At 41.2% G+C, this 17,252-nt stretch overlaps 1 protein-coding gene across 11 annotated transcripts in view; it reads left to right on the top strand.

The window, feature by feature from the left end:
* The window catches only part of FAM13A (family with sequence similarity 13 member A), a 132,045-nt gene that overhangs the window by 72,246 nt on the left and 42,547 nt on the right, over positions 1 to 17,252 (top strand). For 10 of the 11 annotated variants that reach the window (XM_035326300.1, XM_035326298.1, XM_035326299.1 and 7 more), the window contains 2 exons: positions 6,222 to 6,263; positions 16,030 to 16,074. In XM_035326300.1, the coding sequence (XP_035182191.1) occupies positions 6,222 to 6,263; positions 16,030 to 16,074 (87 nt within the window). The remainder of the gene's footprint in view (positions 1 to 6,221; positions 6,264 to 16,029; positions 16,075 to 17,252) is intronic. The other variant, XM_035326302.1, reaches the window with a different exon arrangement.

Here is a 17,252-nt window from a genome sequence, read left to right as displayed (position 1 = left end):
TATTCGAAGGAAGGAACTTATATTGCCTGCTATTTCTCACATGCACAAACATTACCTTTTACCCACTGCTGTTAAGGACAAACTCTGAGTAAGTCACTCTACTGAGAAATTAAGTATGCAATACATTTTCATGACAGTTTCAATCTTGCGTTTGTCACAAGCTTATAATAACTTTTATGGGGAAGTAACTTGGGGAAGAAAAAGAAATGCTGAAAAATGCATGAATAAATCAGGAAATTCAGCAAAAAGCACTACTTTGGCCTCAAAATCGTGTATTCCTTGAAGCTGTTTTTAGTGCCATTAATGTTGATGCTAATAAATCAATAATATTATTAAAATCCTTTTCAATTGCAAAAATGGCATGTCTTTTAATGCAAGATGGCATTATGGTTCTGAATGGTGAGAAGAAGGGGGCAAAAAGTTTCAAGTTTTAACAAGTCACCCAAGCTTAGCAGAAGCTGCATCAACTTTTTATAATCTTAGTAATTTGACGCCACTGAATTTTCAGTGGCTTTTTGTTTGACTGTGTTAAAATTAGAAGCAGAAATCTCATTGCCTGAAAAAAAAAAAGTATTCTCACTCAAAAATAATTAATTTCTTTTGAAGTCCGGAATAGATGCGGTGCAATAGAAAGAGCCATTCCTTTATCTAAGTTTTGAGGGCAGAACAAATAGAGCCTATGGCAAGGCTACACGAAAACATGACCTTGGCTGAGCAGCATGATCCCGCCAGTGTGTCGGCCCTTCATCTCTGGTGCAAAATGTTGACACTTGAGTCAAAGTACATTGTCATGACTGTAAAAAATAACACATTATTTTAAGCAGCGAAATGTCCCATTTAACTTTCGAAAAGAGATGCGCAGTAGGAAAGCAGTGTTTGCTTTACAATGAAGTAATGCAGTGCCAGGAAACCAGGATGGAAGCACTCCTGGTAATTAAGAACAAATAAAACAGGACTATTAAAACCTTTTTTTAAAACAACAACAAAGAAAAAAACAGTAATTTATAAAAAGTCAATAAGGCTCCCTCCAAACACTGTACTTGTAAAGCTGTATGAGTGACATGGGAAGGAAAGTCCACTGTTGTCTCTGTTTCAGAGACAGGTTTGGTGGCCCTAAATCTTTAAGACTTGGCTCTCAGCCGGTCAAACAGTCTTGTTTGGGACTGAGCTCTTTGGGAAGGACCCAGAGCCACTCTCTGACCTGTGGTGAGAGTTCAAACCAGCAAGGGGGTTGGAGCAGAGCAGTGCTAAGGTATCCCATATGCATGTAAATAAATCAGGAACTATCAGTCTAAATGGATGTTTTACAGCTTCAGCTTTGGAGTGGGCTCAACAGCTCCCTTACTCTTTTTAAAGGTCATTATGAGACACACACACACATACACACACAAAAAAGGAATATGCATATTTGAGAATGTGATGGGGTGGTGAATGGTTGCCTGCAACACTCCTGTTACAAAAGGGAGAGGAAAAAAAAGGTAATGCTGGTTCCATGTTGAAAATTTATTGTTTAACCATTAGACTTCACCGAAGCTTTCATGTTTCCATCTTTAGAGACACAAAGGCTGCCTTGCATGGGTGGTGTAAAATACATGTGCGTTAAAATACTGAGTTGTGCCAGACTAACTAGGGGTGAGAGTGGCATTCTTTCCAGTCTGACAAACTTTTCTGTTAGCTCACTGGGGATCACAAACACAATGAACACTAGCACTAGAAAAAACTTACAAAGAAAAAAAGGTTGTGGGTTTTTTGTTTGTTTTTTCCACTTTAGCAAGTTTTTTATTTTTTTTTCAAGAAGACAGTGTTTTAAAAGAGCAGCAGGTTTTTAGGTATCCACAGGAGTATGAGAAATTGTTCTCCCAGGTATTACATGAAGAGCAATTTCTGTTTAATCCCTTCATTTAGCAGAGCTATATATGTGTCTGAGAAGAAAGAGATGGCTGTATTTGGTCCTCACCTGCTTGGCCTGGTTATCAGTGGCATTTGATTAAGTATCTGTTTTGTTTTTTTTTAATTATTTTATCCTTTCTCAAGTGAGAGTCTTTAGTGACTTCTGGCCATAAAACAATATGTAAAACCTAGACAAAACTTTGAGGGTATAAAAATATATAATTTGTTATTAAACCTGCTTGCAAAATGGGTAACTTCTTTCCTGGGTAGAAATTGAGATTGTATAGGAGATGCACTTTGGAAATGACTTGTCTCTTCCTCATTGTGGACAACTGGCTTGGTTTGCCAGGTTGCTGTGTCACATATGAAATTCTTTCTACAAAGGTCCCTTTAACCAAAGAGGAAATATGAAGCATAAGTACAGTGCAGGTGAATGTATAGCATATCTTAATGACAGCCTTTCCTTTAGAAAGGATGTGATATGTAGTGGAAAGGGCTTCCTAGCAGTATTAATAAACCCCCTTCAGTGCAAGGTGTTTTAAAAATGAGCAAGCAGTCGTTTTTTTTTTTAATGAGCATAGTGTGAGTGATAGTAAGAGTCCAGCGTGGAAGGTTTTAAACCAACTTCTACCCTGTTTATTGTGTAATATCAACTGATGATCACTTATGATTCATATTTTGTACATTCTTGCTTGCTTGCCTGTCTCTTTTATGTCACAGATCATGTGATGAGGTGTATAAAGGTTTAAAACCTTTCACACAATTTCCATTTCTTACATTAAACTGTGCTTTTGAGCATAACGAAAGCACAGCAGTGTATTATCTCATCAATACTTAAGTATTTCACAAAGTATTTTAATCGAAATAGAATCCTTGTATGCTCTGTGAGTGCAGTAGGGCCTGGTGGTCTAACATCTCATTTGAGGATTCAGAATTACGTGTAATAGCTGGTTCAAATCCGTTCATAATTTACACAGCTCTCATCTTCTGTCTTGCATAGGTGAGTTGACTAAGGTGCATGAAGTTAGGGAAAGATGCTTCAAGTATGCTGTTGTTGATGATTGGGAAGGGGGAAATGGATAACCTGCTTTGCTCAGATGCAGATCTTAAAAGATTCTATGTTTTTTCAGAAGTCTCTGCTTTGCGGTGGTTATATTGGATCTCTTCATCCCAGACATATCCATGCTGCATGTGTAACAACGTAAAGCACTACAGGATAAAAGAGATTATACACAGCTGTAATCATTGTTAACTATGTGAAATTTTGAAACGTGATAATCTAAATGAAATTGGTATTTGGTTTCTGTCTTCTATAGAGTTTCTTCCTCATTCCCAACCCCCAGCTAATACTCTTAAAAGCTTTTTTGTTGTTGTTGTTCCTCAGTTGGTTTGTATGAGTGGATAATGATTTTTGTGCAGATGTATAACACTTAAACTTGTGGAACAGTGATCCTAGTTGCTGTGGAAAAAAAGGAAATGCATGAGATTTCGGAGTCTGGTGAATACTACTACTGCATATGGTCTGTTAAGGCTACTAGTTGGGACTATGAATACAAGAAAGTTATTTGGGCCTTTTCAGTATCACAGTGGTTCTGTGACCTCAAAGTTACTTGCAGATCATGAGATAAGCAAAAGAAAGGATGTTTGCTATGGATTTGACAACTGCCACTTGTACCTGAAACAGCATTTAGTGATAGAAGTTGTGTTGATGCACAGAGATCTTGATGGCAATGTGGACTGTTCTCCACACACGGTTTATTTTTCGTGCTTTGTGTGTGCCATTGGGACTTGCCCGTGTTCAGTTTATAAGGACATCCATTATGTCATAAACTTCCCTAATAAAGGCTGTATTAAAAAGAGTATTCTGCAAATTCTAAATAAGGAGATCAACTGAAACCTATGAACTGAGAGATAGTGGATGCCATTGGGGGCGAGTCCGTCCCTGGAAGAGATTCTTACCCATGCGCTCACTGCAGGTCGCCTTCTGGAAAGCAGCCCCGAGGGACCTTTCCACGTCTCTTTTCGCTTTTCCTAAGCTGTCTGAAAGCCGTAACCCTTCCTCACAACGACCCTCTGGGCGTACCTCAGTCCACAGGCAGGCCTCTGGAGCCTTTGGCCTGCTTCGCACACCTCCCCAGGCCCGCTCGGTTTGACAGCAGAGGAGGGCTCACTCAGCAGCAACCACCTGGAGCTCAAGCAGCCGAAGGGGGACTTGTGGAAGTGGCATCATGGTTTCCAGCGGCAGCCACGCTCTCGGTCTTCTCAGGGAGCTGTGGAAAACTGCCCAGTCACTGTTGTGTTACAGAGGCACTGTAAGCTTTGGCAGACCGCACCGAGTTCAGAAGCCGCTTCTCTTCCTTCCGCTCTGTGGTGTTTTGTGTTCCCCTTGAATCTGCGTTTCAGGCTCCCAGCGGGCTGCCAGTGTGACGTGCTGTCACAGTGAGTGGGAAAGTCTTTTCTGTAGGTGACTCCAGCTGTCTCTGTACGACTCTCCGCATGCTGTAGCAGGGACTCAGAGCGATGCAGAGGTAACCCCTGTGAGGCTTCTGCTCTGCTCGCTTGCCTGTGCTCCGTTTGCCCGCCTTCCCAGTCTTCCTGATTCCTTGCCTCCTCCCTTCCCCCTGGATAAATTTGGTGTTCATATTTGTGGATCTGTTATAGCATTGTCAGAGTTCAAAATAAGCCACAGTGAAGTCTGCCTCTGGCTATACTCTCTGTAAGAGCGCCGTGCTTACCTGGCCGCGGGCCAGTTGCAGCTTGTCTTGCTTCGCTGGCTTCCTTCTGACTCCAGCGCAAGCTGCAGAACGGGGGTGTGATTGTTTGACCTCCTAGCTACAAAACCCACAGTGATGTCCCTTTGGCTTTTATTCTGCGCTTAGAGAAGTTTTTTTTTTCTAAACTGATAAATAAAATTCTTTAAAAGTTGAGAGCCTGATGGATTCAGGCTGGGCTCTCAAAAATCAGTCAAGTTTGATCGTCTTCAGATCGCTGTTGAAGCTGGTCAGGGTTTCAAGGCAATCAAAGCCCTCAGGTGACCTGACTATGAAGCTGAGTTCATCTTACCCAGAACATTTTTTAATATTCTCTCATCCTCTGAATACGCTTAAAAATGATGAGCACCTTCACAGCATGCCAGTGCCCCAGACCTCCCTGTTGATGTCAGTTACTCGTGGTAAATTGCTGGGCACTGGTGGAGTCCCAGACTTCTAAAGCAGCAGCAAAACAGTAGGGAAATGGGTGGTTTCCAGTGCCTGTGAAATGTTATTCTTTCTGCTTTTGTATAAAGTAATTTATGCAGCTTCCCGTCTTTTTTTTTTCCTTTCTCCCAAACTTACTGCACTCTTCAGACCCAATTAAAAGGCCTTTGGGGACAGATCGACCTCAGTGGCATTTCCTGTGTGCTTAAAGGAAAGGAAGTTTCCAACTCTGAAGAGCTGCAAGGGCTTAAATGCCCTGTAAGTCCAGCCATTTGTTTGGTTGGAATGACTAGGTGAAATTTGTTGGTACCCCTTTTTATAGCAGAATGGTCTAAAATTGACTTAATCCCCTACACCTTTAAGCTTTAGCACCTCAGCAACTCATCCGTGCCCTTGTGCCAGCACAGGCATGTGTGGCTGCAGGATGAGCCGGATCAGAGAGTTGATCTGTCTACAAGCTGACCTGGCCACACAAAAAGTGGTTGCTTCAGACAGAGCAGTTGACCACTGAAATACTTTATTGGCAGCAGAGCTCCGTGCCAGCCAGTGGCAACCCTTGATCTCAACCCTAAGAGATGCTTTCTCAAGTCTGCAAGTAACACACTTTTCTCTTCAGTTCCATTCAAGTTTATACAGACCTGACTTGCCACAGTCAGACCTGTGTCTTGGTCATTTCACACCTCTGCAGTTGAGCCAGATTGCAGCAGCATCAGATCAGCTTTCAACAGCAACAATGATACCAGGGAATTCTTAGCTGTATACGTACAGCCATCGCTGCTTCTTTAGTCTCTCAATGTCTTTTTTTTTTTTTTTTCTTAACCTTTACTAGATAGGCAGGTTGTCTACTTCTTGAGCAGCAGACAGCGAAAGGCTCAGGTGGTTTTTCCTGGCAGAAATGCTTTATTGTTGCTATGGGAATAAGCTGTGCACAGCTGCTGAGCTGGAGCGACTTCTGACTGTGTAGAAGTGGAACTGTTACATGTTTGTGGATGAATCTTCTTCAGTTTTATTATCTCTTTTATTTACTTCACTTTTATAATCACTTTTTTTCAGACTGAATGTCTTGCTGTAAATCAACTGCAGATACAAGACAGAGCTGCATACTAACTTTAAATTTTTTTTGTTTGTTTTTAGCTCCCAAGAAGATGAGCGGCCAATGTCACCCTTCTATGTGAGGTATTTACTCATTGATTTTAATGTATTTCTCTGAGCGGGATTGACTTGCTATTAGAATTAAACGTGGGGAGTGATTCCAGAAAGTCTGCACAGAATAATCAAACTGAAGGTTAATGTTAAGTTCATAATTATTGCTCAGCTAGTGGGATGAACAAGACTTCAGAGAAACAAAAATAATGTCAGCAGACTTTGTATTTAAAGACAAGGTTAAAGTTTTTGTGCCAGTCTTGTCAATTCTTAATTAGAAGATGGGCTTTCGTTTCCAGTTCTCTTCATTTCATTAAGTAGTTTAGATGCCTGTTTTAAGTAGCTTATAATCTGTGGGCACAGGAGAGATTTTTGCCACGAGCTTTGAGGAACTGGCATCATGTGCTGGTCAGAAAGAAACCAGGAACCAGATGGTGAGTCAGCAGCCCATCCAGCAACCACTCCTCTGATGCAGCCTGGCCAGCCTGGAAAAGCAGGAGAGGGCCTGGGTCCAGAGTGTGCCTGCCCGCAGGGAATGGCAGCCTGACTGCATTTGAACAAATCGTGTTTCTTGTTTTGCCAGCTGGAGGGCAAAGTCACTGCTTATAAAAGCGGCCTAATTCTGTTGACATCAGTGAAAGTTTGCTCTGCTTACTTCAGTAGCCAACTCAGTCCCAGTGCTTTCATTTCTATTTAGTGAAAGTCCAAGAGCCAGGGCAATTAACAGTGAAGGGATGCAGAGGAAGAACAGCCAGATATTATAATTGGGTTCTTCTAATAGGAGTTTAAACAGAAAGTCCCTGTGGTGCTTTTGGTGAGAGCAGTGAGACTGGTAATTCTTACAGTGACCTCTTATTTGTTAATTCTCTTGCATGTATTCCTTTTTATCTGTGTAGCTTGGGCTCATTCTTGGAGATTTTTTGTGATATAAACTACAGAAAATAGGCATTTCATGAGTACTCTTAACGTGGAGACTTGCATTAAAACTGCAGAAATGTGCGTCAGCGAACTGTTTATGGACTAGCCTGGTTGCATGGTATTGTCTGCCTTCCTGATAAAGCACCATCATTCCCTGCAGTGTATTTGTGCAGAGGTTAACTAATCGGTGCTTCAGAAACTCCAAACCGTCCAAGCAGGCTCTGCTTTTGCCTTCTGGAGATAATTTCCTAGCTGCACAGATCACTCTGTCACGTTTTACCCAACTCACATTCTCACCCTGACTTTCCACTGAGAATAGTCCCCTTTTTTTTTTTTCCTTCCTTGCAGTATATGTCCTTCAGATATTTGTAGGCTTTCACTACTTTTCTGTCTGCCTTACTGCCTAAAATTGTCCTTCTGAGTTTTTTCCTGGGTCATGGAAAAATGATCCAGGAAGGGATCTCTTCAACAGTCAAAAATAAACAGAGTTGGAAAGTGAAATGGCTGGTCAGAGCAGAGAGGGAACAGCACACCTCGCAAGTGAAGCTTCAGGCCAAGCTTGCATCTTTTCTAACAGTGCTGAGACACAATTACTTGTAAATCAAGCTAGCAGCTTGCAAATTTTGCTTCTATCTACCACAAGTTAGAAATGTGTACTCCTGAGGTGAGTTGCCAGGTGCAGTTAATTTGGCAGGGTAACTAGTTCTGTTTGGGCACTTCATGGTATAGAATAACTATAGAATAACTTGAGAACTTGTGTGTATGGCACGTATTTTCTGCTCAGCTTTGAACGTTGAATGATGGTCATGTCTATTTGCGTTGCTACCAGCCACACTTACGTAGTCTGAAATACTGTTCAAGTATCATGAACAGGTGAATCAACTTCAAGTGAATCAGGAGTGTGTGTATAGAGCCAGAGTTAGGCCACTGCTCTGTTTATACAGTAATTTCATATAGATAATTATGCAACAAGTTAATTAAATGGGAACAAGAGCTCTTTATCTTCCAAACACTGCACAGGATGTGGTTTTTGCCAGGCTGAAGGAGGATTGTGTCTCCCAGTTGATGAATTTTGCCAGAACAGACACTTGATTCTGTACAGTGCAGTACCGTACCATGTCAACTAGCAATGGAAATATTTCTCTTGATGTCATTTTTAACAATAACACAAATGCTTGAAGTCTTAACTTCAAGGCCGAACTGTCGGGATGCCACCAACACACTATTTTTTAAAGTTGCACTTTTTTAGGGTTCTGGATTGGTCTTCTGGTGTTGTGGTAGGTTTGATTTTTTTTGGCGAGGGGGGAGGGTTGGTTGTTTTTTTTTTTTGAGGGGTTGGGCAGGGGGGAAGTCATTACCAAGTACAGAACTAATCATCACTCTTGCTCTGTAAGGATACAAAGAATCATTAAAGGTACAAAAGTGGTAAATGAAGCAAAATGTGATCTAAGTTTATCAAGAGAGGTGATACAAGCACAATCAAATTATTTTTGTTAAGTCTTTCCAGAGGGAGGAAGAAAAAAATATATATATCATCTGATTTCAGCAAAATGCTTTGTATCATGCCATCTATATGGAAAAAAGGCCTTAATCTAAGAACATAAAGATGGACAGGGAAGGGTTGAGATCTGTAGGTCTTTTTCCTACAAGAGGAAAGAGATTGCTTGTGGAGTTCCTTAAGTGTGCTGGAATATTATTTTTTTTTTTCTTTAATAGCTACTGGTGTAAAAGAACAGAACCTGGTGTAAAAGAAGAGATGAATTTCACTTAAAGCAGAAATTTGTGGATGTGTAAAGTGCATTTTTTCAGTAGACTTGGGGGAGGTAGGAATACCCTTTTACAAGGCTCAGATGAGGCCCCCCGGTAAGATTTCAGTAACTTGTATCCAGATGGTGTTAGGTTTGTAAAGATGGTTAAAAAGCAGGCAAAAACTGTTACAAAATGGAGAAAAGAGCAGGGAGGGCCTATTTTCCTTAAAAAACGAACTAGGGTGCATGTATTTCATCTGTATTTTAGACAAAGGGGAAAGATTGTTTTAAGTATGAGAGAAAAAAATTGATACAATCGGGCAATTAATAAATTTAGGCAAGTAAGGAGAAATTTTGTAGCTGAATCCTTCTCTTGTTAGGCATTTGGACGATGAGGTGGGTTTGATCAGTGTGCGAGGTGGTTTTCTCTGCGTTCTGTGGTTTTATTCGTTCACTGACTGTTGAGCAGGTTTGTCCTTTCCCTTTCTGTATTCCCTGGTAAGACAATTTGTTTACTCAGCTATACTTAGTACCAGGCAAGGAGATTTCTGCAGTGTTGAAAGAAGAGGAAAACCTTGCTGGATGATTGATTGTTCTAGGGAGTCGTGCCTGAAGGGCATCTATGTTCCAAAAGTTTTGTAATGAAGCCTTGTGGGAAAGGGAGTTGAGAGAGTTATATAAGGAGCCGTGTTACGGATTTTTTAATTCTGTTTTAAGAATCTGAATGCCAGCTATACTGAGTAATCTGTACTGAGAAGCTGCGTGCAGTTTCAGGTAATTAAACAGCATCTGGCAAAGGCGATTAATTCCCCGTAAGCACACTTTTGCTCAACATATGCAATGAGTTTTTAAAAGACAGGGAATCTACAGGCATGCTTTGTGCTGGAGGATCTGCTTTAGATTTGATATGAGTCACGTAGATGGTTTCGGAGCAGTTTCCTAATAAGTATATCCTGAGATAAGTCGGAGTGATATTAAAGGGGAAAAAGGACAAAAGCCTTGATGTACTGAGCTTTCTTGTTGATATGTAGAGCATTAAACTGGAATTGGGATGAGAGCTGATGTCACAAGCAGTGTCAAAATTGCATTTGATACCCTCAAGTTCAGGGCAAGGCATTGACGTAGAACAGTTTCACCAGTTTTAGTACTTCTTTTCTCTGGCAGTACTAATATCTCGTTAGAAGCATTTAGTGCAGCTGCCTATTTACCCTTTTAACAGTTGTTATATGAGACAACTCCTTTTACATAACACAAGTCAAGCATTGGTAGTATATTGGGTGAGTTGTTTTATTGTATTTGCTCTCAGGTCCATTTTCTGAAGAAACAGAAACAACTGGTTGTAGATTTAGTGTCTGCTCAGAAAGCTGCTTGACTTCCTTTTGAGTGCTTCCTTGTTGGCTGAACATGCAGTAAGAGGTCCTAAAGCCCACGGGAGTGCAGGGCCGTTTTACAAATTGTTATGTTATGGGATGCACGTTACTGTCCATCATATAGGCCTTGGCTGAAAATAGATACAAGGCTACTAGGGTCCCCTTGTTCTTATTGCCCAGCTACCTTGCAGATTTCAGGCTAAGGGACCTCTGTCATTAGGTGGAGCTGTGGGAAACAGAGAGTCCTCATTCCATGCTGTTAATTAGGAGGACTGTCTCACTAAGCACCCTTTATATTCAGTGGGAGAAGGTGATCTGTTCCATTTCAAATCAGGAGTGTAATTTGGCGGCTGTGAATGGCCCCCAGAGGAATGTTTTCACTGTCTGGAGAGGATCCTGCACAGGCACAGTGGTCTAAATCTGCAAAACAGAATTTGGTGGTGTGTATGAAAACCCTTCAGCGTTGTCTCTGCTTCAGGCAGTAGGTGTCAGTGTGCACCCATCATAAAGGGCAATTCCAGCGTACATGGAAACAGCAGGAATACTGAAGAAAACAAGGCAGCTGCTTTTAGTGGGATGAATTTTCTGCATAGTAAGCAAGTAGCATAAAATATACCATATTTAAAGGAAGGATAATTGGATCCAAGCTTGAAAAGGTGTGAAGATGCTGAAAAAAGCTTTGAAAGCATTGTCTTCTGTGAGATGGAATATCCCAGTAAATAAGAACACATCTCTTTATTTTTAAACTCATTATTTTCACACTTTACATGATCCTTCTCTTTGGGGAATGTGATCTCAGATGAAGTGGTTGTCTTCAGACAGATCCCACATGAATCAGCAACATTGCATGTCACTGTATGCAACAGTTGTGGAGAGCAAACAGTTCTTACACAATATTGGTACCTGTGGAAAAAAAAAATCCTGGGTCATGTTGGAATTCTGTATTAGGAAGGGTTCCAAAATTTCTCACCTGAAATGTCAAAGTAATTTAAAAATCATTGTCTGCTTTGCTGGAATGGCAAAATGTTAAAAGTCTGTATCTACCGAGGCTCTCTTCTCATTGTGCTTGACTTTATTTAAAAAGCAAAAACAAAATATTTTTGCTTCCTCAGTAAGGCAAATGGATTTTAAATAAATCTCAGCAATGAGTCGCCTTAGTTCCAGATTGCAAATACAGCTTATGATTTAGGCAGTTAAGTATGTCCAGCAATTAATTCACTGACTTCATAAATGAAAACCCAATCTGGGAAAATACTGTGCCAGTAAGTCAGTTTGTTGTGGTTGATTTATACTGTGCTCTTTTAATACTTGAATGTTGATAGGTTTTGCTCAACGGTGCCTTGAATGGAAAAAAACAGAAGAGAGGTTTTGATGCCCAACTCAATTATTTGCTGTTGCCCAGTACAGGCCAAGCAGGGTGCGAGTATTGCATGAGATAATTCTACAGTGCATATCTTCAAGCTTACAGGTTGCTAGCTGGGGTGGCAGAGGAAATGTAATGTGCTTTAAGCTGGCAGAAAATATAGCCTTTCCATACATGAGATTGAAACAACATGGAAGAAGAGGTAATAGACGAGAGAATTATGTGTGGAACAAGACATTATTCAGAGGGGGCACATATGAAAGAGTGTGAGAGTAGCAAAATGCTTTAGTAAACAGGTCAGAAAACTTTGAGAAGTGCCAGAGATCAGACTTCCCAAAAGGAAAAGCACGAGGGTCAAAAAAAGGTTTATAGCACTTAAAACCTCTTTGTGCATTGATGCAGGTTTTGTGGCTGGCTCTCTGAAAGTAAAAGTCTCCAGCACTGAAAAACTTTCCTGCTGCTTTCTGTTGCAGGCAGAAGAAGGAGAACATTTAATTTATATCAAAAGTTGACATTTCTCAGTGTGTTCTCCAGCAGCTGCATAACTTAATAATCTAGCTGTGGAGATAATTGTCTGTACGTATCAGTGAAATCAAGCAGACGTGAGGAGAAAGTAATTAACCGAAGTAGAACATGATTTCACATTGTCCGGATGATTTAATGAACAAAGCAGCCATTCTGAGGCAGCTTGCTCCACAGTGGGGCTCTTTTGGGCATGGCTTGCTTTGCCTGCTCTGGGAAGTATAAATCCAATCATGGAGTGACTGTTGCCACCCAAGAAGTTCGGAAAACCCCTCAGGATGCATCCCACATGCCTGATTGCCCTTCTGAAACCCTTACAGAGCCATGCCTTTCCCTGAGCTTGCCAACACACTTGAGCACATCCACCTCCATCTCTGGGCATGCTGGAATCCAAAATCCTCACTGTAACTCTCTTCCCCCAAACATTTTTTTAAGTGAACTTCCTCAATGCAAAAGGAAAAAAAATGGTGCAGAGTAAAAAAACTGATTTGGCAATGCCAATTAATTAATTAATTAATTAAAATTTAAGCTTCGGAATGAAATGGCAAGGAAAGCTAATGATTGTGGAATTAATAGAAATTTAGTGTATCTGGAAAAACTTTGATATAAAATCCCCATATTACTGAGAGAGAGAGAATAAAAGAGCGTTAAAATATCACAGGGCTAAGAATAAAGTAATATTGAATATATAAGTAAGTGGCATCTAGAACAGAAGTATAATAAAAAGAGAATGACAGTTTCATTTGTAGTTATGTTGGCATATGGTTATGTACACAATTCCCTTCTGTTTATTGATATTTTGAAAATCACCATACTATGGGCTCTCTGACACAATATCGTTTGAGAGTCGTGTTCTTCTACATGCCACAAAGTAATTGTTGTGCAGCTATGTGCTATTGTGAATTAACGATGTTAACAGACTTAAAACAGAATTAATGGTAGTAAAGCACATAGTTAACTGAGAATTAGGCAACTACAGAATGTACTTGGGAATTACAGACATTTCAACATTTCATTTAGGTATTTTTGCAGCTGTGTCTTTAGTTTCTTCTTCTAACTACTTTTTGTGTTAGGAAGCTACTAGATGTTTTCAATAATGATATGAGTGGTTTGCAGACAGACTGTTGGCCCTGAATACCACGCATGGGGATAACAGCATGAGCTCTCTCACATATAGTATCTAGCTTTTCATTTGGTTTGTGTGAAACATGAGCTTGCATTTTCACAGAATTATTAATTCTGTTGGAAATAGAAGGAAGAGCTATTTCCTGAGATTTTCTGTCCTATATGATGGATAGATATACCTTCATCTTAGGGTTGTTTGGATTCTAGTCTCTTGAAAACATTCCCATCTCCTCCTCCCTTACCACTTTCCTGACAGGAAAATAGAGAAAAATGATGTGATATGAAAGACAACCTCACTCAATATGGAATGCATGTAAAAACTATGGAAAGTTGATACCGTATTAACTTACTCCCACACAGCAGTATAGAATCATAGTATCATAGAATATCCTGAGTTGGAAGGCACCCACAAGGGTCATCGAGTCCAACTCCTGGCTCCACACAGATCTACACACAAATTCAGGCCCATGACTGAGAGCACAGTCCAAACGCTCCTTAAACTCCGACAGGCTCGGTGCCGTGACTGCGTCCCTGGGGAGCCTGTTGCAGTGCGCGACAGCCCTCTCAGTGAAGAACCTCTTCCTGATGTCCAGCCTGACCCTCCCCTGTCACAGCCTGACACCGTTCCCTCGGTCCTGTCACTGGTCACTACAGAGAACAGATCGGCGCCTGCCCCTCCGCTCCCCTCGTGAGGAAGCTGCAGGCCGCCATGAGGCCTCCCCTCAGCCTCCTCTTTTCCAGGCTGAACAGGCCCAGAGACCTCAGAGTCCTCGTACGTCTTCCCCTCTAGGCCCTTCACCACCTTTGTAGCCCTCCTCTAGACATTCTCCAGCAGTTTCATGTCCTTTTTGTACTGTGGTGCCCAGAGCTGCACACAGCACTTGAGGTGAGGCCATGCCAACACAGAGTAGCTGTAGCATGAATTGTATCTCATAATGTGGTTTAGCCTGCTGCTTGCTTGCTAATCCATCTCCTGTGAGATGCCAGATCATAAAAAAAAAAATAAAACATAAAAAAAATAAAGTTTCAGGCTTGGAAGAGGCCAAAGTTTATTTAAATAAGCAGCAAAGCAAGTAGGATGCTTGAAATGTGCACTTCAAATTGTAAATCCATGCAATAGTTAATAGTCAGGAGAGTGAATATGAGAAGAAAGATCTTGCAATTCTTTTCTCTGCGTGTAGGTTGCATGTCCATTATAATAAGCGTTCCTAATAATGAGTACTGCAATTTGATGCTTGTTTGTGTCTTCCATTCATGAACTCACCTGAATGACACAGCTACTTGGGTGTTGTGTAGGTAATGTGGAATAGGCTGGCAAATACGTGACTGCTTTCATGCTGTGCCACAGCTCCAGGGGACTGTGTTTGGGCTAGAGACAGGCACCAAGGGAAGGAAGGCCTGGAAGGGATGAGTGTGGTAGGGTGCACGGGTTTATCCAAACCATGGTGAATGTACTGGCTCAGCCAAAGAAAGCAGAAGTGTATGTGAGTGATTTGCAGCTGAGAGTTTGTGAGGAGTATTTGTCACTGAACAGAGAGTAAGGTTGTTTTTAAACTGACCCATAGTGATCCTTAATATACCCTTCCCATTCTCTATTGCCTGCCTTCCACCAGAAGTGACACTGAAAAGCAGTGGAGCCACAGAGTAGTCATCGTCTGAGCATCGCAGCTTCTTAGCTGGCATTGGATCTGTGTGGTCAAGTATTAAACATTCAAGGGAAGCGAGAGGGGAAGCAGATTATTTAAGGGAAGCTGGCTGTTACTGGTTCTGCATTGAACCAGTTTGGGCGAAACTCATGAGGATTGAAAGCAGTGAAGGACTGTTTTGGCAGAAAGCACGTTTTGCATTCAGTGTGTCTCGTAACCTATCTGCACGGTTCACTTTTCAGGAATTTATCAGCCAGTCACACTACTAATTCTTCTGCTGAGACAGGGGGAAAGCCAAGGGAACCTCCTAGGCCTGTAATGTGTTTGCCTTAATTAATGAAGATCACAGGGGTGATGGTCATGAAGTGTCACCTTATCTGCAAAGCCGAGTCGGCAGTGGAGAAGTGGGGCAAGACGGGACTTGGCTCGGCCAGACTGACTGGCCCTGTGCAGTGGGAGGAAAGCTGTGACAGCTGTGCAAGGCGGCACGTCAGCTTCTTCAGAAGGGTTTTAAGCAGCAAGCAATGACACTTAGAGTCATGCGAGCTCTTCAGAGCCCGAAAACAGACTGAGAGGGAAGAGGAAAAGGAGAGATCATGCATTTTATTTTTAAAAATGTAAAGCATGAACATGAATGTCAGAGAGCTGCAGGAGGAGAACTGTGAACAGACCATTTTTCCTTTCCTGTCACATTAATATTTAAATGTTCTTAAATATTAAGTCCCCTTTCATATGTTTTCAAGTCAGCCTCAAAAGTCAAGATTTTTTGTGATGAGGCTAAAACAACCTACACACAGCTGCAGAAAGCTCTTAAGAAAGCAAAAACTCTGCTATATGCTGAAGTTGAAATACTTTCCATTTAGTTCTTGCCCTCCTGCTAGGAAATGACAGGTGAAGTAATTCTTGGGGATATTGGCATTGTCAATATGTGCCACATCACTGTGGGAATAAAAATTCCTTAAGGGGAAAACCTGTGGCATGTGCATGCAATTGTTGTTGAGACAGCCTCACACCTTTAAATTGTTTCTTAGTGCTGCAAAGAACAAGTGTTTTGAGACATTATTGCAATATGTACACCTAACTTTCTCCTTTTTTTCTTTTACACAGCTCCCATGTATCACAAGTCAGTAGTAACATGCCTGCTACAGGAGAGTAAGTGTCTCTTTTACTGTTTTGTAGGTACAATTTTGGTATCTTGAAGTTTTTAAAGTATTGCTGGTCTCTGATTTCTCCTTAAGGGTCGTTCTTACACAAGCAAAAAAGACATTGTTTCCCAAACCAAAGCATCTGCAATGATTATAAATTACTTCCTCCTGAAAAATTCACAGGTCCTTGGTTCTTTCCATGCACTGTGCATGTGATGTTTTGGTTAGGCTGATCCTGGGTATTTAGAGAAACTGTTCATGTTGTGCTCTTGCTCTTGTTTGCACCCTGTCCCGTCCCAGTGGAGAACAGGGCTTGATCCCATTACAGTAAGTGCTGTGCCAGCGATAGCAGCAGAGCTGAGTTCACTGACAGAGCTGAAAGTTTCCATAGGCTGGTGGGTTTGCAGAGCTGATTCTTGTCAATACATGAAACACAGACATGTTCGCCAAGTTAAGCCATGCATTTTTTTCAGTAGCTAAGACCTGAAGTTTTGGTAACTGCAGTCTCAGCAAAACTATAGCAACTTAGCAACAACTTTTGTAAATTCTCTGGAGAAGTCAGACAAGGTAAAGGTATACATACTTACAGCTACTCGGTTAAAAATTAACCAGCAAATCTTGCAAATAACATTTTTAAGTATGGAAAAAGCACTACAAGTTATATAGAGACCTTGGTCAGCTGTGTTTAGAAAATCTCATTCTGCATTGCAAGAAACATGGACGGGGCAGGGAAATGCGTTTCCAAAAGATCTTCTAGGAGAAAAAAATAAAAAAAATAATAAAAAAATTGTCTACAAAAAGTTCCTTTGGTTAAGGAAGAAAGGAAATATTACAAGAAAATGTGAGTACCATAACGAAGCATATTTGTTTGTGTTGAAAGTTCAGGTAGCCTCACAGCTTTAACTGATGGAACTGCAGAGGCTCCTATGCTGTTGCTTGTGTGGAAGATCTCTTAGTGCCAGTGGGCATGAGCTCTACCGAGAGAGAACGTCAAGAAGTGACTGCAGGTGGTGGCACAATAACAGTGCAAAACCAGCAGGAGCTCAGAACCAGATCCGTGTTTGGTCACTGAGTTAAACGTGTGGTTTTACAGTACGAGTTTACAGTGAGGTACTGTTCACGTGTTCTCATCCTCCTGTGAGACAGCAGTGAATCACATTCTTGCAGATGATCCATTGCCTTACT

This window comes from Oxyura jamaicensis, chromosome 4 (assembly GCF_011077185.1).
Source record: "Oxyura jamaicensis isolate SHBP4307 breed ruddy duck chromosome 4, BPBGC_Ojam_1.0, whole genome shotgun sequence".
NCBI classification, from domain to species: Eukaryota; Metazoa; Chordata; class Aves; order Anseriformes; family Anatidae; genus Oxyura; species Oxyura jamaicensis.
The sequence above is the reverse complement of the archived record's forward strand: the minus strand, read 5'-3'. Positions and strand labels throughout refer to the sequence as shown.